The sequence below is a fragment of the Sodiomyces alcalophilus genome (genome assembly GCF_042370955.1).
Source record: "Sodiomyces alcalophilus JCM 7366 unplaced genomic scaffold ACRALscaffold_2, whole genome shotgun sequence".
Classification (NCBI taxonomy): domain Eukaryota; kingdom Fungi; phylum Ascomycota; class Sordariomycetes; order Glomerellales; family Plectosphaerellaceae; genus Sodiomyces; species Sodiomyces alcalophilus.
Genome location: NW_027263533.1, coordinates 877,039 through 902,560, shown reverse-complemented (window position 1 = coordinate 902,560; position 25,522 = coordinate 877,039). Strand labels below are relative to the sequence as shown.

General features: G+C 55.9%; 10 protein-coding genes across 11 annotated transcripts; 4 read left to right on the top strand and 6 right to left on the bottom strand.

Moving 5' to 3' along the window:
• Positions 1-1,247: 1,247 nt before the first annotated feature.
• ACRALDRAFT_206801 (uncharacterized protein) lies at positions 1,248-1,864 on the top strand (the record flags this gene model as incomplete). Its single annotated transcript, XM_071022117.1, has 6 exons — positions 1,248-1,275; positions 1,302-1,335; positions 1,359-1,436; positions 1,481-1,560; positions 1,598-1,705; positions 1,749-1,864. 6 exons carry the CDS (start codon positions 1,248-1,250, stop codon positions 1,862-1,864), a joined length of 444 nt encoding a protein of 147 aa, XP_070876526.1.
• ACRALDRAFT_1060858 (uncharacterized protein) lies at positions 1,529-3,670 on the bottom strand. The gene is made up of 2 exons (XM_071016314.1): positions 2,966-3,670; positions 1,529-2,907 (listed from the first exon to the last, which is right to left on the bottom strand). The coding sequence occupies exons 1-2, from the start codon at positions 3,321-3,323 to the stop codon at positions 1,931-1,933; spliced, it is 1,335 nt and encodes a 444-aa protein (XP_070876525.1). The 5' UTR covers positions 3,324-3,670; the 3' UTR covers positions 1,529-1,930.
• A 155-nt stretch (positions 3,671-3,825) lies between these two features.
• ACRALDRAFT_1079697 (uncharacterized protein) lies at positions 3,826-5,075 on the bottom strand (the record flags this gene model as incomplete). The annotated part of the gene is made up of 2 exons (XM_071018932.1): positions 3,826-4,451; positions 4,533-5,075. The coding sequence occupies 2 exons, from the start codon at positions 5,073-5,075 to the stop codon at positions 3,858-3,860; spliced, it is 1,137 nt and encodes a 378-aa protein (XP_070876524.1). The 3' UTR covers positions 3,826-3,857.
• An 894-nt stretch (positions 5,076-5,969) lies between these two features.
• ACRALDRAFT_1079696 (carbohydrate-binding module family 50 protein) lies at positions 5,970-7,374 on the top strand (the record flags this gene model as incomplete). Of its 2 annotated transcripts, XM_071018930.1 has the most annotated exons (2): positions 6,004-6,201; positions 6,265-7,374. In XM_071018930.1, the coding sequence occupies 2 exons, from the start codon at positions 6,004-6,006 to the stop codon at positions 7,372-7,374; spliced, it is 1,308 nt and encodes a 435-aa protein (XP_070876522.1). The 2 variants fall into 2 exon arrangements, with proteins under 2 accessions (XP_070876523.1, XP_070876522.1); XM_071018931.1 differs by having other exon boundaries at positions 5,970-6,534.
• A 613-nt stretch (positions 7,375-7,987) lies between these two features.
• ACRALDRAFT_2039919 (uncharacterized protein) lies at positions 7,988-11,523 on the bottom strand (the record flags this gene model as incomplete). Its single annotated transcript, XM_071021000.1, has 3 exons — positions 7,988-8,549; positions 8,609-8,700; positions 8,773-11,523. The coding sequence occupies 3 exons, from the start codon at positions 11,521-11,523 to the stop codon at positions 7,988-7,990; spliced, it is 3,405 nt and encodes a 1,134-aa protein (XP_070876521.1).
• Positions 11,524-11,882: 359 nt separating this feature from the next.
• Positions 11,883-13,916, bottom strand: ACRALDRAFT_1060855 (glycoside hydrolase family 16 protein). The gene has a single exon (XM_071016313.1). It carries the CDS (start codon positions 13,449-13,451, stop codon positions 12,489-12,491), a length of 963 nt encoding a protein of 320 aa, XP_070876520.1. The 5' UTR covers positions 13,452-13,916; the 3' UTR covers positions 11,883-12,488.
• A 1,366-nt stretch (positions 13,917-15,282) lies between these two features.
• ACRALDRAFT_1068070 (glycosyltransferase family 34 protein) lies at positions 15,283-18,218 on the bottom strand (the record flags this gene model as incomplete). Its single annotated transcript, XM_071017524.1, has 7 exons — positions 15,283-15,946; positions 16,014-16,302; positions 16,360-16,827; positions 16,895-16,971; positions 17,458-17,542; positions 17,951-17,991; positions 18,181-18,218. 7 exons carry the CDS (start codon positions 18,216-18,218, stop codon positions 15,283-15,285), a joined length of 1,662 nt encoding a protein of 553 aa, XP_070876519.1.
• Positions 18,219-18,642: 424 nt separating this feature from the next.
• On the top strand, positions 18,643-22,346 carry ACRALDRAFT_2046328 (uncharacterized protein). The gene has a single exon (XM_071021518.1). The coding sequence runs from the start codon at positions 18,996-18,998 to the stop codon at positions 22,164-22,166; it is 3,171 nt and encodes a 1,056-aa protein (XP_070876518.1). The 5' UTR covers positions 18,643-18,995; the 3' UTR covers positions 22,167-22,346.
• Positions 22,222-24,225, top strand: ACRALDRAFT_206795 (uncharacterized protein; the record flags this gene model as incomplete). Its single annotated transcript, XM_071022115.1, has 4 exons — positions 22,222-22,262; positions 22,385-22,471; positions 22,532-24,066; positions 24,131-24,225. 4 exons carry the CDS (start codon positions 22,222-22,224, stop codon positions 24,223-24,225), a joined length of 1,758 nt encoding a protein of 585 aa, XP_070876517.1.
• A 67-nt stretch (positions 24,226-24,292) lies between these two features.
• On the bottom strand, positions 24,293-25,230 carry ACRALDRAFT_2099560 (uncharacterized protein; the record flags this gene model as incomplete). Its single annotated transcript, XM_071022954.1, has 2 exons — positions 24,293-25,012; positions 25,087-25,230. The coding sequence occupies 2 exons, from the start codon at positions 25,228-25,230 to the stop codon at positions 24,293-24,295; spliced, it is 864 nt and encodes a 287-aa protein (XP_070876516.1).
• Positions 25,231-25,522: the final 292 nt, after the last annotated feature.

The window sequence follows — 25,522 nt, the reverse complement described above, 5'->3', positions numbered from 1 at the left end:
AAGCTCGAATAAAAAAATCATTTACTCGTACCCTTACTATTAGCTAAAGTATTAGCCGCCTTAGTTATAGTTTTTATTAGCTTCTTTATTTAAGCCTTAACTACCTTTTAAACAGTATTAGTTAATACCGACCCTAGTCTATTTCTAGATACTTTATCGGAGCTTTTATCGCCCTTAACAAGAGCTTTATTTAGAATAAGTTCTAGGCTTAGTTTATTAAAAAATTCCTCGAATTCATTAAATAAAATTAATTAAAACTTAATAGTCTTTTTAAGCTTATCTTCGAACTACTAAGGAGTTAGTAAGTAAGAAATAACGGTTATAAATCTTAGATAAGCACTTATACCTAGAATATCTCGAACCCTTATATTATCCTAACCACTAATAATTTTAATTAAGACACGTATTAGTAGGAGGAGGTACGCCGGGCTAAGTATAAGTTAGCGGTTATAAGTCTTAAAATTAAGAAAAAGGAGTAACTTATATTAGCTTATATACGTGGCTGCTATTATAACACTTACTATAACGCTTTAACCGTTTAGAGTAGGTATAGTATTTATTAAACGATTTCTGTTTACTAGACACGATACTATATATATATTAAACGCATAGAGGATTAAATAGGATCGGAACGTGCTCCTTAGTACTTACTTTGGCTTTAGCCTTGCCCTTATTAACTTTCGCCTTTTTTAAAGGCGAGGGGGAGGTAGTAGCCTTGGACTTAGAAGCGGGGGCGGTGGCGGCATTTAAGGCGGGGGTGGTAGCGGTATTTAACGGCTTAGAAGTTAAATCGACGGTATTAATATTCCTCTTATTCTACTCGTTATTAGAGTATAAAGCAGACTAACAGAAAGCTTAACTTACCCGAGGAGAACGCCGAATAGGAGGGGGCGTGGCGGGAGGGGGCGTGGCGGTATAATTATTCGAGACGGCGGGGAGAGGGTCCTGTATACCCGAGTCCTAAGATTAGCTCCGGGCCAAGCAATAAGTGCGACGATTAAACAGAAGCTGAGCAGATCACTTACTATGGTGAAGCTTTGTTAAACGTTTGATTTGCTAAGAAACGGGGACTCCCGTGCACTTAGCGGGAATGTATAGGGCCGCTGTGGGGCCCTATTAGGCGAGGCGAGATGGGTCACGATGTATTATCACGTGATAACATATGTCTACCTACCTATGTACCTAGGCACCTAATTAGAGACCAAATTCCTCTAGCATCGGAGCTTACGATGTATTCGTATGTTCGTATGTACGCGAGCAAGACAATATGTACCTGTTGAAGAGCTGACTTGACAGGCCAGTACACTCCAACAGAGCGGAATCGGGCCCTGTGCGGTTGTGTAACCATAAGCTGCAAGGAAGCGAAAGCTGCGGGCGGGCGAGCTTGGCGCAGTAACCGGTCCGGCCACCGACTCGACATTAGTAAGCGTCATCATGTGACGGAATAACAATCCCCCGAACTGCAAATGGATATTAACAGCCAGCCGGAAGGCCGTGGGGACAGACAACCTACATACACACCCGACAAACGCATTACACCTCTCAACCTGTTCGTCAATCGTATCAATCTCTTACGTTGTGGAAAGCTGTATTCGAGATGCCGAGCTGCATGTGCGCTTACTGAGCGAAAATTCCGACAGATGCTTGTCAATCCGTCACCCCACTACCGGTATCGCCAACGCGCTGAGGATTGAATCCGTCGAGAGTGAGACTTACGCCGAGCCACTATACGATGGTGTCAAGGAAAGAGGGTGAGATTGAACGTTATGCATGCACGTGGTACTGCTGCTGCGATGAACTTGGGACGTTACAACGGTTCAACAGTTCAACGGCCCAACGGCTCAACGGTTCGCTCCGTTGCTAGCTGTGCCGCAAGCTTGCATCACGTTAACTTCACCAAGACGCAGAACCCCCGCGCCCCTGGCAGCTTTCACTCCTCGGTAGCCTGATGGGTAAGCTGCTCAATCCACTGGGCAAAATTCTCATGTCCGCGTGCCCTCGCAATCCCCGCCGCATCCAATCCCGATCCTCGATCCCGTGCGTCGACTCTGGCACCGTGCTCCACGAGCAACCTCGCCACCTCCACATTGCCTCGCCAGGCGGCCGCATGCAAGGCGTTGAGCTGGTCCCCAGGCTGCGCCGGCATACCCCAGTCGCGCATTTCCGTCCAGCGTCGCTCGACCCCCTGCTCCAGGTCCAAGCCCGGAATTCCCTCAAGCACCAGCCTGATCAACTCCACCCGCAGCTCGTCGGTGAGGTGGTCGGACTCGATGAGCACAACCAGGACCTGCCCGGTATGTTGGGGGTAAAATGCCGCGCCCGTCGCCACCTGTGCCGGGGGGAACCGGGTAAAGTACAGCTCTGCGCGCTCCAGGGAAGGGCAATGGGAGAGGAACTTTCCAATCTGTACCAGCCCGGGGAAGAGATTGTTGGCGCCCAGGGCGGCGTGGAAGGCATCCAGGTGGGGTGATGCGTAGTCGATGATCCATGGTCCTGGATGTTGGACTTGATGGGCGAGTGCGCCGAGACCAACTCGAAGTCCCCATTCTACCGGCTGGTGGACCCACCCCGCGTTGAGGAGCTGTGTCCAGAGCCGCGCTTCCAGTTCGACGTTGGCAGGTCCTCGGGCGGAATGCTGATGCATATGGTAGTAGTCGTTCGAACGAGACTCCACGACGGCCATCTCGAACCAATCGAACGATGACCTCGCCGGCACTGGAACCTGTTCCAAGAGGTGTCCGAAGAGCGCAACGTGCCTCCTGGCGTAGCAGACCATGATGAGGATATCGGCCGCTTCGGCCGACAGGACCGACAAGTCGAGACTGCGCTCCTCGCTTAGACGGTCGAACGCCGCAGGGTCTTCTGTAACCCACGCCAAGCCGGCGAGACCTCGTAGGGTATCCCATTCTGAGCGATTTGTAAGTTACTCGTTCAGAGGGTACCAACGTATAGACTTCATGCGTACCCTGGGCGCGAAGCGCCTGGAAGCCGTCCGTCCAGAGACGTGCTTTCACCGCCCCCGCGAAGACGTCAACGAGGTGGAGGGGTAATAAGTCGATCTCCGGGTCTACTTCCCGGGCCGGCCGCCTGTCGAAGCTGTGACGGACTCCACCGTCATCCTCGGCCCTCAAGTGCAGGAGGATGGCATCAAGATATTGATCGAGGTCGTACTGGCCCAGGAAGAACTGCGCCGCAGTCCTGGCGAAACAGGGGGCATGGCCTGGGTCGTTGTACTCTGCCTCAATCCTACCAACCAGTACACCACTACCGTACTCCCGCCAGGCTACCCCGGTAGTGCCGTCGGGTCGCGTAATGGCCTGCATCGGATGGGCGTTGTGCTAGAATCTCGGAGAGTGGAAAGATATGAACGACGTGGGAAGAATGAGTGAAATCGAACCCGGACTATAAGGATGCAGTGCCAGGTTAGGCAGCTAGATAAGGAGAATGTAAATGCCGATAAAGGCGATTGTGCGCGCCAGTGGCATGGCTTAAATAACCGTCTTGTGACACCAGAGACTCTGCAGAGGGGGAGTGGAGTGGCACTTGCATGATACCACCTGGCTCAGCCTCTGTGTTGGGTCCCTAGAGGTCGTAAGGGGTAAGATGCCTACAGCCACTGTAAATGCTTGGCATAGGTGGGTCAGATCACTAAGGGGCTTCCACCAACTTCAGGGCCAAGTTCCCTTTGAACGGATCGCCCTGAATACAGAGATCTGTATGTAGTCTTTGCGGTTACCAAAGGGTTAATCATGCTGTTAGTCAAGGCGGCATTATATACAGGACCAAAGATATGAAAATTGCAGATGGAATTGCAGATGGACAAGTGGCGCATCGTGCATCCAAGCAAGCCCTTCGCATCAACCCCAAGGAGCGGGAAGCTGTGGGTGCTCGGCATCGTTAAAGTAATCCATTCCCGGTTTCTGCGATGCGAGTCCCGTGGTATCGCACATGTCTCTCTGCAAGAGCATCGAGAAGGTCTCATTGAGCGCGGCAAGCTCAGTGTCCCTCTTCCACCACGTATTCAGGGGTTTGAGTGGACCGACAGTAAAGGTCCTCGTGTTGGTCACTTGACGGGCTCCCCCCATGGGGTCGTTGGCGTCGACGACGAAAAGCTCCGCGTTGCCGGCGAAGACATGGTCTCTCAGGACGGGTCTCTCGTGCGACCAGAAGATGTTGTTGAATCGCTCGTAGGCGCCTCCCGGTCGGTACTCGTAGAGCTCTGTCGGCGTCCACGTGAAGATGACGATGCGGCCGGAGCACGCCTCGGCCATGGACTGCGACATGGCCTGGAAGTAATTGATGGCTGGCGATGCGCCCGTCCTCCCCGCCCGGGTGAAGCGAATGGCGGCATCGCGCACGGGAGCGAGCCAGTGGTCGCCTTGGTCCCAGAGGCAGTAGAAGTCGCGCACGCCGGGGTTTCCCGCTGCATCGACGCTGTTGGGGAACAAGTGCTAACAGACAAGGCAGCGTCAGAATAGATTCTCTGAAGTCGTCACCAAACCTGACATGTTCACAGCCGTGTTCCTGCTTACCCAGATGGTGTAAAGTGCGTTCGTCCTCGATCGACAAGCCCAGTTGGTCGATGCCTCGGAAAGTCCGCTAGTGTTGGGAATGGCCTTGGTGTAGAAGACGCACTTGTCCTTCAGCCCAGAACTACTTCCCTTCATGTAAGACCGGAACATGGTGGGCGTCATGTAGTTCAGGATGGCATGGGCGTCGGTATCGTCGGCGATGTCGCCGAGCTCAGGCCGGCAGAAGATGCAGTTGGACATGGAGAAAGCTGGACCAAGTTGCATCACGTTGTCATCGGGTAGCATCTGTCGCTCCTCCAGCTCTCTCTGGCGAATGCTCTGGGGAGACGCCTGCCCGAGAGGCAGTGGATATCTCGGGACATCTTCCTGCTCGAAAATCGCCCCGACCATGCCTTCCAGCACCCGCGGTGGGTTGTCTGGCCGCCATTCTACTCGCTCGGCTCGAGCGACCACCTCGACCGCCCGGTCATCGACAAAACCGGAGAGGCCAAAGGAGCCGAAAAGGGCTACAGCGAGAGAAAGAGAGAGCCGGAGAGGCATCATTGTGGAAATCATCGACAAGAACAGAGGTCAAATTCTGAATCCGCGATGTGCTGTCAAGTTCGAACAGCTAGCTGGCTTGAGGAGGGGCAAAACCTCAAGACTCGACTGTCACCACGCAACGCGGCCAGGGCTTGAAAGGGCGAGCTTCAGCGAGGTGCGAGACACTGAGGAGTGGCTCTGTCTCGCCGTATGACCCGTATCCTTTCACCCTTTCCCGGACCCCCTGCCGCCTCGTCTTACATGGAGCTTTAGACGAGTGTCCACCACGAATCCTCGTGATTCGACCACTTTCCGAAACCCCCACGCTGGAGGGTGACCTGATAATTGATCAGCCTCGGTCACCAGAAGGGTCCAGGGTCGAGTCCAACCCGGACAGTTTTACTAATCCGCGGACCGAGGCCTCCCCTGCTCATATGTGATGTAACCCACAGGCCAAGGGGGCCCCTGACCGAAGGATCTGATAACCCACATACAGCATGCAGTATCCATAAGACAGGCCATTGGAATCGATGTACTGGTACATCTCCAGGCATCACCGTATCGTCTGCACGGAAAATACAGAGAATGCCTCAGAATGTGGAGGCTTCGAGTCGACACCGCCGCCCACGCCGCCAAAACAACAACCTCAGTCCTCGTGGACCATGGTTACTATAGCATGCAGATGGGCAAGGATTTTGCTAGTCGACATGAGACTATCGATACTCTGCAGTCGACTGACGAACACGGGTGCATGCTCTTACCTCAGAACATGTAGGCAGTCATATCGACGTAGAGAAGGCCCACCGTCCAGTTCGTGCTCGACATGGCGTCAACTGTCGTCCTGCACCGCATATAAACACGACCAAAATAACCCGACTTTTCTCTCAGAAGCGTGAAGCTTACTTCGTTGTCAGTAGCGAACCGCAGGTCCTCATCCCAGCTTCTCGTCATGATCTTCTCTGCTCGCCTGGCTTTGCCAGCCCTCTGGGCTTCCTCTGCCGTCGCGCAATGGCTTACGGATCCGCCTTCAATTGCTGATCCAAACACCCCCGCCGATTGTAGCTGGTGGCATATTGCCGCGTCAAGTGACACTTGCGAGTCCATCTCGCTCAACCACCACATCTCGGAAGCACAGTTCCAGAGCTATGTGAGTATATTCCAACCCCCTTGATAGGACATCATCTGACAAAGTCGTGAACGTGCGTCTCAGAACCCTACTTTAGCATCTGCTTGCGACCTGGTAGTCGGCAACTCTTATTGTGTTGAGAGGAATTGGGGAATCCCCCCTGAAGAGCCCGAAGAGCCAACTCCGACCTCCGCGTCGGCTGGCCCTACAAGCAGCGCTGGCAATGGCGTCCAGACCCCTACCCCTACTCAGCAAGGCATGGTGGCCGACTGCGACGATTTCTACTTTGTCCAGAAAGATGATGGCTGCGCAGACATCGCTGCCGCCCACGGCATTTCCCTGAGCGACTTTTACTCCTGGAACCCAGCCGCAGGCCCCGACTGCGCTGGCCTCTGGGCCAATGTGTACGTCTGCGTGGGCATCATCGGAAGCAACATCCCTTCGTCGACGTTTAGCACCATCACCACAACCACAACCACAACGCCTGGAAACGGCATCTCGACGCCCACGCCCACACAGCCGGGAATGGTTTCCAACTGCAACGAGTTTGATTTCGTCGAGCCCGGAACCGGCTGCGCTGATATTGCCCTTCGGAACGGCATCTCTCGGACCCAGTTCAACGCGTGGAACCCGTCCGTAGGGACAGATTGCGCCGGCCTCTGGGCCAATGTGTACGTCTGCGTGGGCATCATCGGCTCCACGCCCACCCCGACATCCTCGTCCGATGCTAGCACTACCACCCCTGGGAACGGCATCACAACCCCGACGCCTATCCGCGCGGGCATGACGACGGATTGCGACACTTTCTACTTCGTCAGACCGGGAGACGGCTGTGTCGATATAGCCATCGAGCACGGCATCTCCACCGCCCAGTTCTATGAGTGGAACCCGGCCGCAGGAGCAGACTGCCAAGGCCTCTGGGCCGATACCTACGTGTGCGTCGGCGTCATCGGTTCCACCCCCGTGCCTACTACCACCTCGACAGGGAACGGCGTAGCAACACCTACACCTATCCAACCTGGTATGACCACCCGATGCAACAGGTTCCATGAGGTCGTGGCTGGGGATACCTGCGAGACCATCGCGACACCTCTGGGCATTAGCTTGAGCAACTTTTACTCCTGGAATCCGGGCGTCGGCGATAACTGCGAGACTCTGTGGGCCGAATACTTTGTCTGCACCAGGGTGTTCTAGGCCATAGGGTCTCCCTGCTTGAGTGCGACCTTGAACGATTTTCCTTCATGAGTCGCGAGGTCGGTCAACAGCATGTCCTCTTCTTCTTTCTTCTTCGAACGAAGCCAGGTCGAAGGGATTTGACGAGTATTACTCGAATTTGGTCCCTGCACCCGCAAACATGCCAGGTTGAGAATCGGGAGCATCCGAGATCCCGGGTGGAACTGCAGGTAGGGAACAAGGATTAAAAGAAGCCTTTGACAGCACGGGCCATAATCAAGGCGTGCCACCGGAGGTTAGATTCGGGTGCGGAATAACAAGCGGCCGAACCGTGGGAATACATGTAGTATCAACAGCTGCAACTAGAATCAATTAATTTTGAACGCCTACAATCTTTTCAATCGCATCAGTCTAGGATGTTGTGAAACCGCCGCATTGGACAGATGCCGGTCAAGCACCCACATACCAGTAGTACAGGGTTCAATGCATAACGTGGAATAGCTTGGTTTCCATGCGACTCAAAAAGACGACACGGGAGATCACCAAGCCATGTTAAATGCGAACCACGAAAGAAGCCAAAGCGTTGAAGTCGCCACCCGCCGTTGCAGTTGTAGACGTGCCCGCCAACACAAATTCATCCAAAGCGTACCCGGCGAGCCGCTCTCTCAGGAAGAATCCCGTCCATTTCAACCTTCTCCGAAGGGCGGGAATGATTCGGATTCGCACCGGAGTGGGTTCGCTTGAGCCCATTCAGCTTCGCCGCCCCAGCGTCGTCCTTGTCGCCCGTCCAGAGGTCCTCGTCCGGGTGCATCTCTCGCCCGAAACCGCGCCCGAATATAGGCTGCGGGTGTTTCAACGGAGCCATCTGATCCAGCTTGCTCGGTTCTCCTTCAGGCATGGGCATGATGCTCGCGTTCAAAATCCAGTCGTAGATGGGCCGGTCGTCTAACAGCGACTTGCACTTCCAGTGCTCCGCCTGGCTCATGGTGTTCTTCCGCTCGACAATGACCTCCTCGATGCTGCCGCGCAGTACGAGAGTCTCGACGGAGACGGGCTTTTGCTGGCTGATCCTGCGAACACGCCCAATGGCCTGCGCCTGGATTTGGGGGTTCAAGATGGGATGCATAAAGTAGATCCTCGACGCAGCTCTCATGTCCAAGCCGAAAGCCGCTTGCGTAAGGTCCATCAGTAGAACCCTATTTGTTTTTGTCCCTGTCAGTGCTAATTACGCGTTCCGCTGGCTGAGCAAACTCACCTAAACTTCGTATCATTGTTGAAAGTGTTAATGTACTGGGCTTTCCGCTTGGTGGTCAGGGACTTGGCGTAAATGAGATAGCGAACCCGAATCTGTGTCGTTGTGTTAGCAGCAAGAACCATACCAGAAGAAACAGGCCAGATGGCGCTGAAAACGTTTCTTACCACGTCCAACATGCCGGCCACGTACCACGCCATGTTCTCATTTTCGTAAAAGATGATGATCTGCTCTTTCTCCTGGTGCTCGGTTATGCTGTCCAGGAGATAGGACATCTTTGCCGAGGCTGTCGAGATGAGTTTCGCTTTGGCAAATGCCTCGGGAACCTCGTCTTTATCAGGATCACGACCATCCTTGTCGTTGAGGGGAGCCCAAAGTACGTTCGACCGGAGATTCTTGGGGCTCTTTTCGTCACCCAGTTTGGTATCTCCGGCAAGAGATTTGGACCTCGCAGCGGCGTCGTCTCCGTCTTCTTCCCGCGTCAGTGCAGTCGACTTGCGCTCACGTCCCGCCGCGAGAAGCCCGCCATTTAGCAGGCTGTTTAGCTGGGTAGGATCGTTGACAGAGTGGCGAATGATCTTCTGCGCGTCCATAACCAGCGTCGTGTTTGTGCACACTGGATCGCCGTCCTTGCCGTCCAAGGACCAAGCTTGGCCGGCACCGTTGGGCAGGAAGTCCCGCACAAAAACTGGCATCTCGTGAAACTGGTGACTGTGCCGTCTCAATTCGTTTCCAAGGGCCAGCTGGCCGGCCCCGATAGCCTGCCTCAGAAGAGTTTCGTCGTCCGCGCTGATGGGCACCTTCTTCTTCTCCAGGAATGTGCTTGCCGTCTCGAGGGCCTTGGCTAGTTCCTGGCTGGAGAAGAAACCGCCGCCAAAGAAGCAGGCCAGCCTCAGGTTTTGTACCAGTTGAAGCAGAAACTTCCGCTGGCTTGGGTGGAAAAAGTAGTCTCGGTCGGTTCTTTGCGACTGGACTGCGTTGAAGATGATCATCATCGAGAAGGCGTTGAGGGCCAGTTTGTCTTGGTACGAACCTTCTAGCACCACCACTTTCTCATCGACAGTTGGCAGCATACGACTGAGCTCGGAGAGCCTATGCCGGACGATCAGCGAGTTAAGTGTGGCTTTCAATGAGCCCTGCCGCCCAGAACCCTTCGGGGTGTGTTTCGGCTGCATCACGTACACCGCCCACTTGGCGGGTGTGTCCCCCTCTTCAATCGTGTTCGCCCAAGGACGGACCTTGAGATAAAGCGACGCTATGGCACCGATCCTAAGAAGATCTCGCCTCTCCAGCTCGTCCGATTGTTTCCCTTTCTTACTTGCAGGCCCCGGTCCTACCTTCCCTGACTCTTCTGACGATAAAGTCATGCTCTCGTGCGGCTTGTCGCTTTGAGGACCGTCTACGCCATAAAGCCCTCGGGAAGGTGTTCCGGTGACGACCCAACGAGCCGAAACGTGCAGGCGGTCGAGCGCCAGGAGCAAGTCGCTCTTGTTGTGTGCGGTGTAGTTCCCGAACATGTGACCTTCATCCACGATACAGCGCTTGAAAAGGACCCTGGTTAAGGAGCTGCCGCTGGATTGCATGATCCCGTGTAGCCGGGAATGCGAGACGAGGACAAGGTCGCAATGAGCAAGCGTTTTCGGAGAAACGTCACAACTGTTGTCTGTCAGCCTAAGGGTCTTGAGACCAGTCGTGTGCTTGCGAATCTCCGCCTCCCACTGTGGCATCAAGTTGCCGGGGACCACGATGACCGACCCGTGACCGATAAGTATAGGTCGTGAAGCGGCTGTTACCAGCTGCCGGGACACAGCGCGGGCACGCTTCTTGGCCTCGGGAGCGGGGATTGTGTACGCCCCCGGATTGCGGTCTATGGCTTTGAGGCAGTTCTCGTACACGAGGTCCCGCTGGTCATCGTGAGCCCCGAAATACCACTTCCAGGGCGCACCGTTGGACGTCGCGCAGGCAGCGGCCATGTCGGCAAGTGACCTGACGCCACGCGACTGTGGTACGAGGGGGCTGCGGAACGGAGGGGGTTCGGCGGATAGTGACCTGGTAGCTAGGATGAGAGCGAGGCAGATGAGCGTTTTCCCCGCGCCCATCTGCTCGGCAAGAATCCCACCGCGAACACGGTCATAATAGCGCGGTTCCTTAAGTAAAACACCGGCGGGAGCGTCGAAAAACCAGTCGCGGTCTGCCTGGTCCTTGACCCGGACTAGTCGGGGGTCGATATCCTGAACGGGCTGGACTTCTCTCATTAACATAACAGCGGCCGACCGGCGTTGGTACGGGTAAAGTGTCGTATTCAGACCAGCAACCTCGCTCTGAAGCAGGCTGTTGAGCGGTGCTTGGTACAAGGGTTTGAGGAGCTTTTCGGCGAAAGGGTCTGGCGAGGGAATGTCGTTGAACATTTCCAACAAGGAACGCGATTCTTCCCGGTCCACCTCGGGGTCCCGCGGCTCAGGAACCCATCGAGGGACCGGGCTGGGATTGCCGGCCCAGGTAGATTTCGAATAGTCCAGGTTCGCAAGCAAGTCCTTCCTCGCCTTCTTCAGGCGGATGTCGGACCTGTCCACAAGGAGGTTATCCACATCGTCGGGGAGAACATACACGCGAATCACGGCAGTGGCGGGTTTGCTAGAACAAACGCAAAAGTCCAGATTGATCCATTTCTTGCTGAAGAGCTCGGGGAGAAGGGGTGCCGTCTTCAAGGTAGTAAAGACTTCAGACTGGACCTCCCTGGGCAGGACCGGCGTAGGCAGGGCGGCAAACTGGAGGTCTTTCTCGTTCTCGTCCCCAATCCGAAGAAACGCATGCCACTGGTGAAAACATGCTTGAGACCAGAACTGTTGTTCCGGGGGTTCGGTGTTATGGTCCCTTGATATGACGAGACATCCCACTGGTATGTATCGAGATGCCATCCCGGCTGTGGAAAGGTCCGCCAGCTTCAACCTGCTACCTGGTATTAGGGAGTGGGCCGAGAGCGGGCATCGTCGCAGCGTGCCAAAAATAGCGATGCAGGATGAGGAAAATCGATGCGCCGTCGATAACAGGGTTGAGATGCGAACGATGGAATATGGAGTTGAGTAGTGGGTTGAAGTGTTCAAGTCCGTGCGAGTTGAGGGACGGGGGATGTTTGCCTAATTGTCCGTGTAATTAATTATTGATACTGTGCCATGTATCTACCTTCTTAGTAAACTTAAAGCAACCAGGTCTTTCTTTCCCTTTCACCAGAGCTTCCTCACGGAAGGACCCCGGTACGAGAATTTTCCTAGAAAATCAGCGATAGCAGTTAGCTGGCCGAAACATGACCGCTGTTGGGGCCTACCGATACACCCGATATAGGGGTCCGTTGCACAGTGTGGTTCAAGTCGGGAACTATTCCGGTCTTGGAGGCCATGAAATCACGGCGATGTCCGGGCTTTGCAGGTGTGCCGTCGCCCGCTGGATGAAGCATTCAATATGGGGTTGGCTACGAAATCGCAGCTGATGTCAAGCTCTCTGGCCTTTTCTCAACCGGCTCAACCACCATGACCTGTGTCGCAATAAGAGTCTTTTTGGCACTTGTTGCAATGCCGTTGGCACCCGGACGCAAAATCCGTGGTTTGATGTCGCCGAAATGTAATGGTCCATCAATGGGACAACAAAAATCTAGTAAGCGCAATGGTATGTTGAGGGTATCTGTCTAACAATACCGAGACCAAAAGACAAAAGCAAACGAGCAGATGAAACGCATGCCGCCATGCAGAAGTATTGACAAAGCGTTAATTCATAGAGGCGTAGGACGTCCGCCAGTTCCAACCTTCCTGAAACGGGCAATTCAAAATGCTTAAAACAAGAAGACCTCGTCGTGGAGCATATGCCAAGTGGAAAAGAAAAACGCCTCTCAAGCCTCGTGCGCCTGGAAGATTCGAACCGAGTTGATCAACCAGTACGCCTCAGCAAATGCATCCGGATTGTCGGCAACCCACTCATCGCATGTCGGCGCCAGCGCCGAGCACTCTGCATTATCACCCCATACACGTCCCGCCCATTCGCCGCACAGCGCGATGTTGAAGACGAGGCTCTGCTTCTTGAAGTGGTCCGGGAGGTGACACTCTTCCCCGCCGTTGAAGCGGGCCAGCGCGGGGCCCCATGCCGAAGGGTCCGGGCTATCCGACTCCACATTGTCCGGGATTCTGCCTCGAGGGAAGAACCAGACCGAGATGTGCTCGTCGGTCCACTGGATCGCGTAGACGCCGCCGCCTATGTCGTTGAAGCCGTCGCCGTAGTTGTCGTTGCTGGCCGTCGCCTGCGTGCAGCCGAGGTACGCGTCGCCGGCGTTGCAGTTGGTCTCCTTCAGTGTCGTGGACGCCACGGTTCCTTCGTTGGTGATGGAACAGCCGGGGCCGGTGTGCAGGGTGACCTTGTTCTTATCCTGGGTGTTGACGCCCTCGATGATGTCGATCTCCCCGTCGTACGGCCACTGGGGCCCGAACATCCAGAACGCCGGCCAGACCCCGCAGCTGCTGGTGGGCATGTGCGCAATATCGGCGATGAAGAGCCCGCTGTCGTAGGCGGTATTGGATGTGACGCGGACCGAGCGCCGCCATGGCCCCGGGGTCGTGTAGTCCACGCCTAGAAAGACTGCATCGTTGGCGAAGCCGGCAAGATCCACCGCATTGGCCTCGAATGCGCTGACATAACGCTGAACACCACGTGTGGGATCCGGTTCGCTGAAGAAGCTGAATTCATCAAAGAAGTTGGTGTGGTCGAAAAGGTGGTGTAGAACATATTGTTGGGCCCCCACTAGGCTAAGGAAAGGAATCGCACAGAGCCAGAGTGAAACGCTATGCACAGAAAAACGCATCGCGGTTTCTGGATAGAGCCCGAATAGATCTTAAAGGAGTGACTGGGGGAAAAATGAGGATAGTTTGCTGTTCAGCGCCTCGGCGCAGATGTCGGCGGCTGATATATTCAGGAAGATAGGCCGCAGTTAGGGGTTGATCGACGCCAGACGAACTGCTTGGTAAGTGATGGACGATGAGAAGCACACGCCTTGGAACAATGGAAAATACCGCACGAAAGGAGTGGAATACTTCTTATGTAGATCGGAGGGAAACTGGATAACAATTTACTGACTTTGAATACGACGGGGTCTATTATCCATGGAACAATAGAACAGCTGGAACAGAGGGAGTGACTCCAGTCCGTGGATAACCAAACCTCGTGATTATGCTCGATGAACATCAATAATAGGACCCCTAGCCCGGCCGAGGCGGGTGGATTGCCCTGGCATAACTGAACAAAGAACCCATGACGACGGCGAAGCAGATGTCATGCAGCTGTTGTCTGGCTAGAGAGGAGAAACCCTCCAAACCGACCACTTGGTGGAATGGCCGAGGATAAAACTGCTTGGTCGGCAATACCGGCAACCGGGTCTCAAGTTGTGCAAAGGTAATGAAGCATCGTATGTACGCCCAGCCAGCTCAGCTCGTACGGGGATAGAGCATTCTCGACTGACAAAACGCGTCTGGGCATGGCGGGACATCGAATGTCGGTCATCTGACCCGCAGGCCGCTTGACGCCATTCTGAAGTTTGTTTCAGCCATACTGCCATCCTATACAACAGGACGTCCGGGCAGCGAATGTTGGAATGGAGATAGAAGTCTGGACCATGGCCACGATCCCCGTACTGGCTGGGATGAACCTCGACTGGGGTCCGGCCAGTGGCCGAGTTCTCGTACGTGCTTCTACGGGGTTGGAAGCATTCAAAGTCGGGTCAAGTGCAGTATATTCCGGCCTGAATGTTCCCCAAGTCAAAGGGCTGGGAAAATACCATCTAGCGGCGAGGGAGGCAGCGTAGCTGATGCGAGGAAGAGGCAAGTGAACTGAGACACTGGCGGAGGTCGAGAATGTGCCTCGAGGCACGGGCCATTGACCAATCAGTGCCTTGTTCATGACCCACTCTATCCACCAAGAACGTTGATACAGCTGTCAATGTTGTAGCGTACAGATCGACGCGACAACACCATCTTCACGTCGGCAACAGGACCGCAGTGATGTGACGTTGATTGCATTCCCTGGGCCACCTCGTCACGGTTACAATTCCCGTTTACACTGAAATTCGACAAATCGCCCCCACGCGAACCAGGAATCTGGAAAGCCGGTTATATCTACCACGTGGGCCGAGATACGACTCGAGGACGCGAAAAGGAGATCATAATCGGACCGAGCCTTTTCCCAAATGAGTGGCCAATGCTGGTGTTGAGAATACACCAAACCATCACAAGTGGTAAATATTACGTCGGGTCATGCGTGGACTTTTGATCCAGAGGCTCTTGACCTCTTTCGTCTTCGTTTCGGACTTCTACCTCTGTCTCCTCTCTCCGACAGTGTTCATAACCGCCCTGTGTCCATTCTCCAAGCGTATCATTTCGCGCACCCTTCTACGGGCAGCTGGAGAAGGAAAAAAAAGAAAAGACAGGAATAACCTGAAACGCGCTCATGCAAAGGCTTCCGGGTGGAAGAGTGGTATATAAAGAATCCCCCAGACGAACAGCAGAACAAAGTATGTGATGCCGCCATGCAAAGACTCGCCATTGTGACTCCAAGCTGTACAAGAATCGAATGATAAAACAACATGGAAATGATACGCGACGTATAAGAGGAGGCCAGGTGAGCCTCCCTAGTCTGGCACCTTAGAGCTTGACCTTCTGCCCGGTCAGCTTGTACCATATCACAGCCACCAGATCTTCCTTGAACCGCTCCCAGAGGCTCCGGTTCAAGTAGTAGCTAAGCTCGCGATAGTTGTATATTTCGCCCCAGCAATCGCGGTTCACCTCGCAGCCGGCCGTATGGACCACAAAGTCCCGGTCTTCCCTCTGGTAGTGGAAGCGCGCGTCGTTATCGCCTTCCCCACAGGCCCCTGGCGGGAAGCTGTTGATCATGCGCTGGGGTAAGAAGGCCGTGTGCTTCCGAACCCACGGCTGGGAGCTGTACAGCTGTTCGAGGGGATCTTGCTCTTTGCGGCTCCACTGCATATGCATCTGCTCGTATGCGACCGGGTCCCACCACATGTCCAGCAGGCGATCCAGCCAAGCACTCCGCCGGACGAAGAAGGAGCCGAGGTTGAACCCCATGCAGTCCTGGGTGAGGAGGAGCGAGACGGACTCTTCCTTTCCGTCTCCCACGGGGCTTCGCGATTCCGAGTCGAGGTATTTTTCGGTGAAGGGGTGTGTAAAGTTGAGGGGATTGTATTCGTTGACATCACGGTATACCACCTCGGCGAGGTTATCGAAGATGTGGCTTTGGAGAGAGTATGAGGGTTCCATGATGAGAGTGTTCAAGTCGAGCCACCAGACCCTGCATCCCAGTCAGTCGGATGCTCCCAGCACGGATTCTTGTTCTCTGTCAAGGAGGACTGTCTTACCATTCGGCTTTGGGATACTTTCGAAGTGTCTTTCGGATAAGATCAACCTTTTCCCAACCCTGGCGCCACTCGTGGGCGTACCGTTTCTTGGTGCTCATGTCGACAATCTCCAAATCATACCCCCAACGAGCGACATATCTTTTCTTGTTCCGAATGCTGTCGCGCTCGATGGCCCATTCGCGGCCACCTTTCCACTCCATGACCCCTCCCTCCACGTTGGCTCCTAGGATGATTACGAATTTCTCGCCGCCACCCCAGGAAGCCGATCTCCTCCACTTGTATACCAATGCTATAAAATGGTCAGTAACGCCAACAGAAATGGGCGAAGGTTCAGGGAGAATCTCACAGGTATTGTAGAAGATGTAGCGGCTGGCTAGAATAAAGAAGATGAAGAGCAGAAACAGCCTCGTCCCTCGGCTCCTGCGGGACCATCCAGTGCATATCCTGCCCACCATGGGCAGCCTCCGAGGGGACCATGTGCCGCGACCCAGCTTGTCTTTGTCGGCGTAACGGGTATGCCTGTCGTGGTTGAAACGGGGCAGGCTACTGGATATGCGGTGCATATATTTCTGAAAGAAACTCCGGCTCTGAGTCGTCGAAAAAGATGGATAACTTCTCCCCCCCGGCTTTCTCATCGCCGCCGACTCCCAGGGCACAAAGCTGGGGGAATTCGAAGAAGGGGTCCATCGGCTCGCCGGACTGTGGCGGTCGTCGTTCTTGAAATGGTCGGGAGAGTCGAGGCCATGGCTGGGCCAGCCGCCACCAGGGAGAGGTGACGGACTGCGCGAAAGAGGCATCTGGCCAAAGGGGGTGACTGCAACGGGAGAGCAACATGACCAGTTAGCGACACGGTATCGTCCATCGTCCTGTGAACCACATACCTGGCAGGGTCGGAAGGGGAGACCCCTGAGGACCCAGGTGCCTGGGACTGCCGCGTGCTGCAGCATCGACGTCTATTCTACCCGGGCCAAGCAAAGGGCGTTTGCGCTGAGCGGACGCAACGGGGCGGCTATCGCCCGAGAGCGAGGGAGCTGCCGAAGCAGCGGCCGCCGTGGGTTGTGGGTCGGCCAGATTGGAAGAATGCCGGCGTCAACGCCCCGGCAGCAGGCGCTGTGCGAGACTTGCTGGTCCCGGATGGTCGGGTATGTATGTCGACTCGGCGTATGAGTGGCGGCCGTTCTTGGAAGGAATGCGACAGCTCGTGGGGGCGCGAGATTGCAACGGTAGGGTTGTCGGAAAAAGGTATTCGCGTGAAGGGAGGAATGCGATTCTTAGGACTGCCCAATGATCATGCGTTGTCGGCGAAACTCGTCGTCAATGTCAGAGACCGGGGGGCTAGGAGGCGTGGTGGGAAGCAACTAGAGATTCGCGAATGGGAAAAAGTACAACCGAATAGACGAGTCTGCAAACACGGGCTGGAGAGCCAGGACTCGAGGACTTTTACCCTGTATCAGAGAGAAGGGAGGAGGGAACAAAGGTGTCCATTCGGCTGTGGTAATGAGCCAAGCACGCCCAGATGGGCTGGCCATCTAGTCTCTTTAGAGTAATTGCTAATAAGTAACTATCGCGGTGGGCTGGGCTCTTGCTAGATATTCGGTAGGTGCGCACGCTCAGGGGTATGGGGTGTGGCTAGGGCGGGGCTAAGGAAGCGGCAACGAGTTTGATTGAACGGAAAAGGAAGGACCCTTGCCGTTCCCTTTCAGCCGCCGGCCAGAAACAAACACCAAATGTGGCGCTTCCATGTCAACGTGTCCCTGTGAGTACTCCGACAAACCGCTCTCAGCTTTTGCGTAGTGACTCTACGAAGTACGGGTGATCTAGACAAAAATACTCACTTTACGGATAGATGTTCATATAGCCGTCCGAATGTGTAGTAAATACCCGTGTTGTCGTGATAGTTTGGTTCCAGGAACAGTTGCATGACCGTACCTACGTACATAGTGCACCATCGGCGACCGGATGATTAGTAACCAGCGTACTGAGTAATCACAGAACGTAGCCACAGGGAAGCCACAGACAGTTAGCTTGGTCCCACGATGGTACGTACCTTGAGTGCAATGCAATGCTGTCGTCGTCCCGTCCGTCTCCAACTTCAACTTCCTACAACAACACTTGACCATTTGACCCGTATTCGCCCAAGCGTAGCAGATAATCGTTGCCAACGTACCGTAGAGATGTCTCCCCCTCAGCCAGTTGGCCGGCCATGGCAGAATCCGATCTGCACAAGACGGGACGACCAGTCGTAATCCCGCATTGGCATGCCGCTCATTCAGACTGGGCGGCACCTCATCCAATCAACACGCCATGACAACTGCCTCGGCGCTTGCTCACACTACGATGCCATCAACCAGCCAAACACCTTCGAATGTCGCACTCAAACGGCAATATGGAACCCCATCGACGCGTGTGGCCTAGGTCGACAGACCGACGGGGACGGACGGACATGATGGGCCGGGCGATATTTGAACCAGAGTCCTCCCACTCATCGTGTTCTTGCCTTGGTTGGCCGTCATTTCTCTTTTTTTCGTTGGACGCAAAGCTGTGGTGCGTGGCCCGGGGCAGCAGCCTTTCTTTCATTCTTTACTCACTTGTTACTCAGTCTATCCATTGAGTGATACGACTATTCATTCACCCGCTCTGGCCATTGTTCCGTGAACAACGCCGTTGTCCTTCTTTATCTTTCTCTCCCTGACTTGCACAACTTTCTCTTCTTGACCTTCTTACATCTCAAGACGTCTTGGTCTTTCTTTTCTCGTTCAACTTTCCGTAATTACGAAACAACCCTTCGTTCAAATCAGTTTGCTACTCCCAGATGACTCGACATCTCCTTTGAATCCTCGCCCAACGTCTCCAACACAGCTCTCAAAAGCTTATGAACAGCTTCAACGATTTTTACCACACATCCCTCCCTTTTCCCACCGCACGACTTTCCCTTACACACGACATTACCTTGCATACTACAAGACACCAACAAGAAAAACAATGAACACGACCCTCAGTATACAACCGCCCAGGCGACTTCGCTCCGGCGAGAAGGGGGCTGGGAGAGAGGTCGAGGGCTGGGAGGACTGGGAGGACGAAGAGGTGGTCACCCCCATCAATGACGACGAACAGACCCCCATCATCGAGAGGGACGCACTTCCGAGCCCCCTCCGGCCCATCAAGTTGACGGCCGCGCGAACGTCCCAGGCGAGACACTCGGTACAGAAGCTCAGGAGACTAAAGTCTAGGAAAAGACAAAAAGCACAAAACGCCAAGGCGGGTATCAGGTTGATAACTGATATGACCGCCCTCCGCCAGAACCAGCTCGTCCAGGAGCTCACGAGCCCCGAACGTCCACGGGGCAAATTCGTCGACGCTGCTGCTCTCAGGGCCCTCGAGGGCGAGCCCTCGTCAGCCTCCGTGGGCAACTGGAACTGGTTAAAAAAGAGGTCGGCCCGGTCGCCGCAGTTGGGAAATGAATCAGCAACTCCCACCCGCAGTCCCCAAGGGCCGCAGCTCTCCCCCGACGACCGGCCCATCGTCATTGGCATATCGTTGCCTTCTGAATTGGCTAGCCAGGGCAATGCGAGTACCACCGCCGATGCACCCATGCTGGCCACCCCTCTGGAGTACTCGGCACACCCCGCGAGAACGGCTCATGCAAACTGGGGTGAATCAGATCGCCACGTCACCCCTCTGACCCCTTCTCAGATGAAATCCGTGTGGAGTCCTGACACACCCGACACCACGTCACCATTTCAATCACCCCGGCCGGGATCCAGTATCTACTCGCAAGCAACGGGTTTCGGCGCCACGGTCGACGGCGACGCACCGCCTGTCCCCACTGTTCCGCGTGCATACCAGGACCAGGAACGTCCCGTGGATATCGAGCGGCCAAAAGGCGGCAGTGCAAGCGACGACGGGGGGAGTCCCTGTACCCTCTTTGAGGAGGACACCGCCCTCACCACGTCTCCCCAGAGCATCAAAATCAAGGAAACGTCTCGGAGTCCAGGTAGCGCTCAGACACAAACCCGTGGCTGGTGGGACCACATTATCACACCATTCACGGAGAAGACGAGTCCACTCCGTGAAGCCCAAGAGTCATGCATGACCAACATCCCAGTCACGCATGAGCAGACGACTGAAGATGTACCATCAAAACCGACGCTCGACAAGATGGACGCAGAGGCAGAAAAGGCTGCTATTTTCAGACCCGGTCTTCCAGTGTCACCGAAACCATCCCCCAGGAGCGATCACACCCCCATAGTCAGGGTGCCCACTCCAAGAAGGTCACCATCTCCGTTCTTGGCCCACCGTGCTTATTCCCCGGCATCTTCTTCTCGGTCTGCGACACCACGGCTGGCCACACCGCTGATGAGTGGTGGTAACACCAACACCGAAAAACTAAGAACCGAAACAACGAGTCTTCAAATCCCCTCGGAGGAGCCCCCGCCTTATTCCCCTCCTAACAGGCAGAAGCCGGTCAGATATCGTGCCGTGTTCCCCGCCGGGCATCCGCTCCAGGGACTATACCCGCCTTCTCCCGGACCCGTCTCTCCCGCCATTGTCGGGACAATGAGCTCCCAGGGTGCCGTCACCATGTCCGAGATCCCTTTGACCCCAGCACCTGGGACATCGACACTCCCACAAAGGTTGCCGGGGACTTATCTCCCACAGGAGCATTTTCTTGCTTCTTCGGGTGCACCGGAATCCCGTGTCGAGCGTGAGCGCCGTCGGCATGAGAAGGAAGAGGTCGTTGCCAGGAAAGCTGGTGGTCTTTGGAGGGGCCGCGGCTGCATCCCAGCTAGCGGCTGCTTTGGGCGGCCCGGAAGGGAGGGCCGCAAGAGGAGGCGTGTATGGCTTGGGGTATGCGGCGGCATCCTGGCCATCGTTCTCATTATCGTGCTCTGCGTGACCCTCATTCCGCGAGGTGGCGACGCTCCCCCGGTCGAGAGCATGTTTGTCAACCTCACCAACTTTCCCCCCATGCCGACAGGCGTCATGACTATCGTCGGCCCGGACAACTCGGCTGCTGTCACCGGGTGCACGCAGCCCACGACGGTATGGAGCTGCGCGTTGCCGAAAGAGGACCACGATACAGCTGCTCCGTTCCGACCTAACCAGCCGGAGTTTATCATGCAGATTCAGTGGGACAACAGCACGCGGGAAGCGTGGAACATTCCGAACGGAGAGCCCCCACGTCCCGGTAATGAGGGTCGAGACGGGAGGCAGAGGGCAAGGCGGAGCGGTGGGTTTACGACCAGAGCGCGGGATGTCATTCGGAGACGCCAGGACCGCGGGGGTTTCAATCCAACTCCGCGGCCACCTTCGTTTGAAGAGATGTTCTTCCTCGGAAAAGAGACAGACGGCATCGTCTCCGACGACAAGGCGGGGGAGCCGACGCCTTTCTACCTCAGCATCCTGACGCACCCCAATGACACGGCTGGGCCCAACGCCGTCAGCAAGCGACAGGACGACTCTGACCCCGGGTCTGGATCCGGGTTTATCGTGGATCTGCCCGAGCCCGACCTCAACCAAGACGGCACGGTAGCCCCGGCCAGGTTCATGCCCGAGGCGTTTCAGCAGCCCGTGCGCCTGTATGACCGCGGGTTGCCAACGGAGCATTACGGATTCTACACGTACTTCAAGCGATCCCTCTATCTCAAATCCGTGAGCGTGCTCAACGGCTCGGAACCCAGCCGCGGGGGCACGGGGGAGGGCAACGTCCCACTCGACGAGAACGGCGGGGTGGGCCGCACAGAAGCCAACTTTGTCGTCACATGGACGCAGGTGCGGTTCCTCGTGCAGATCTGGACGCGCCGGGAGAGCAGAACGCAGCTTCTATCCGACAGGGTCAGGTCCGGGGCCTCGACAGACGGCGCGTCCACGGACAGGCCGGGTACCATGCCCTACCCGGTCACTATCACCACGGACACGCACGGCGGGCAGCCGGGGGAGAAGTTTGTGTGGCATTGGCCCATCGATGCGCGGCAGAGGGTTGATACGAGCAGGCCGCAGCTAATAGCCAACAATATTGGTTTTGGGGGGACGGTGGTGAACCCGCGGCGGGAGAATGACACGTCTTTCGGAGGGTTCGATGGGGGGAAGGGAGGCTGCAAGTGCGAGTGGGTAAACTTCCTCGAGAGGAGGGGTGGTTCCCAGGACGATTGATGAATGGACGTGGACCTTGGACCTACGCCGTGAGGTTTTAATTCTGATATTTTGCATGAGGTTGGCATTCGAAAATGGCATTGCATTAGATGGGATGTAACATAGCGGTTCGAGCCCGGATATAGGTACTTGTCGAAATTTCGGCATAATATTCACTTGTAACATGATCTTGATATTGGGCTTGATCTCTCTTGATATTTGTGTCGTGGTTCTTGTAGACGGCCAGATAATTTGAAGACGGTGTTGTCGGTGAAGGCGGTGATAGTGAAGTCGGTGAAGTCGGTGAACTCGGTGAACTCGGTGAAGTAGATTGATATCGGTGGGAGATAAGATAAGAAACCTCACGGATATTGTACTTCGTACAGGTCTGAATGGCCGTCTGGGAGCTGTATTAAGTCCGATCCTCTTTCAACTGCCCTCATTCCCTCCTCGCACACCTACATCACCTTGATGAGAGCCCCATGTCGCCCGCTATGGCCACGGCTTGCATCGCAAAGTCGGCGCCACCAAGCACACGGACTGCGACAATGGCACGTTGACTCGATACCGACTCCCCCTCGTCGCCGCAACCTCCTCACGTTAGCCATCGAAACCTCCTGTGACGACACATGCGTGGCCATCCTCTCGAAACACAAAGACGGGTCTGCGACGCTCCACTATAACCGCAAGCACACCTCGGACAGCCGTGCCTACGGTGGCGTGCACCCGGTCGTAGCAGTAGAAGGACACACCAGCTCCCTCGCCGAGCTCATCCACGACAGCCTATCTTCCCTCCCGGGCGTCGACGGCAGCGGCGCAGAAAAAGATGGCAAGGTGATAGTGGTCCAGGGAAAGAGGCGGCGCATCCCGGACTTTGTATCCGTCACGCGGGGCCCAGGCATGCTCGCCAACTTGTCCGCTGGACTAAACACGGCCAAAGGTCTGGCCGCCGCGTGGCAGGTGCCGCTCGTCGGGGTGAACCACATGCAGGCGCATGCCTTGACGCCGCGGCTCGTCACGGCTCTTGAGAGAGGCGACGATACCTCTCAAACCGGGATCACGGCAAATGGCTACGCCCCTGCGTTTCCTTTCCTTTCGCTGCTGGTCTCGGGAGGACATACCATCCTCGTACATTCACGCGGGCTCAACGACCATCGTATCTTGGCCGAGGCGACAGACATTGCGGTCGGGGACGCTATCGACAAGGCAGCACGTCTGGTTTTGCCCGGTGACGTTGTTGCCGGCGCCAAGGACGTCATGTTCGGGCGTATGTTTGAGGCCTTTGCTTTTCCCGAAGAAAACGGGGGTGCCGCTGCTGCACCATCATCGCAAGATGTAGAAGGGGCGGTAGAAGCAACGCCATCCATGCACGGAGGCCACTACCACTACCAACCACCTCAGAAACGCGTGGACGAAATCACACCCCGGCCCACGCCGTACGGCTGGCAAATCATGCCGCCCATGGCCGAATCGCGCCGCATGGGGTACGCCTTCTCCGGGATTGGATCTCAGATACGCAGGATCGTCGAGGCGAACCCCGGCATGTCCGTGGACGAGAGGAGGGACCTCGCGCGGGAATCCATGCGTGTCATATTCGAGCACCTGGCGAGCCGGGTGGTGCTGGCGCTGGGGAACGCCGAGCTGGGCGTCCGCGACGTCCGGACGCTGGTCGTCTCGGGCGGGGTGGCGAGCAACCGGTTCCTGATGCACATACTCCGGACGGTGCTCGATGTGCGCGGATACGAGTCGGTGGGCATCACTGCGCCGCCGCGCGAGCTCTGCACGGATAACGCGGCCATGATTGCATGGACCGGCATGGAGATGTACGAAGCTGGGTATGAGAGTCGGCTGTCCATCAAGGCGATTCGGAAGTGGCCTCTGGATCCTACTGGGGCGGATGGAGGGATCTTGGGTGTAGACGGTTGGATCAAGAGGGGGTAGAGAGGGTTTTGTCCCTCCAAGGCCATGGTTTTGTATCATCACAGCATTATCACTTGTCGAATCACGGAAGCACCTGTACAATAGAATAGGACAAATGGGGAACATAATTGTAATTTACAAGATACAAGGAGCAGCGTGATCTTTTTTTTTTTGCCGCACCCCGACCCTTGCCCTATTCATCCGCCTGTCTCTACCCTCGAACTCCCCTAGTCTAGGTCCGCGGTCACGTTGGTGAACTCGCCCTTCTCTAGCTTGGTATTCCAGAAGATCGGGTTGGTGTCCTCGAAGCCAAGCTTGACCCATCCAGCCTCCTTGACGTGGTACAGGTTGATGAAACCACCGGAGAAGGCGTCACGGTGGGTAGCGGCGAGGATGCTCCGGCGTCCGAGCTCGATGGCGTCTTCGTCGCTGAGGTCGTAGCGGTACTCGGCGTCGAGCACGCCGTAGGCGAAGGTCTGGCCGGAGCCGACGCAGAACAGGTTCCCGGCGAGGCGGGTGCCGTCCGAGTCGACGTAGTAGAGGGCGGGGCCCTCCTCCTTGGTGACGCCGGCGCACATGGTGCCCATGCTGAGGCCCATGCCCTTGTAGTTGTAGACGAGGTTGGCGAGGATCTTGGAGGCGGCGGCGACGGAGATGCGGCGCTTGTGGCGGAGCTCGTGCAGGCGGCACTGCATGCCCAGCCAGGCGAGCCAGTACTGGCAGTCGGCGGCGCCGCCGGCCATGGTGCCGAGGAGGACCGAGTTGATCTCGATGACCTTCTTGACCGTCTGGGAAGCGATCCAGTTGCCGGCGGTGGCGCGGGAGTCGGTGGCCACGATGATGCCGCCCTGAAAGCGGAACGCGAGCGTCGTGGTGCCGTGGGCGATCTTGATGGGGCAGTCCGGGTTGGAGCGGTCGTCTGTCGCGGCGCGGAGCCAAGAGGAGGGCTAATGGAAGGGGGGGGATTAGCATCTGATATAGGGAATGGACGAAATAGGCCATCGGCGGAGGGGTGGCGTACCTGTGCTATCGGGGGCATGGCAAACTTCAGAGACAGGGGTGGCGCGGCGCCCATGAGCTCCAGATCCTGTTGTTCCTCATCTTGGAAGGCGACCTCATTCTCCTGGTAGGCCGGACGGCTGTATCTGGATACCAGACTGTCCATGTCGGCTGTTGGGTTTAGGTAGTTTCACTCGTCCGACCGTTCCGGTAATCGATTGTCGTTTATTTGGGGACGAGTAACGATATTCGTGATCCGGCGGACAGGGTGCAGCCGAGATGAATGACGAGGCTTGGTGTTGTAAATGGGTTGATTTTTCGTGGTGATGATGGACGTTGGAGCTTCAACCCGCTCCTAGAAGACAGGCAGCTCTTTGCTCGCGTCACAGCAGCTCCCAGGAATAAGGTACGTAGGTACATTCGAAGCTGACTGATGCCTGTTGCCTCATTCGGAATAG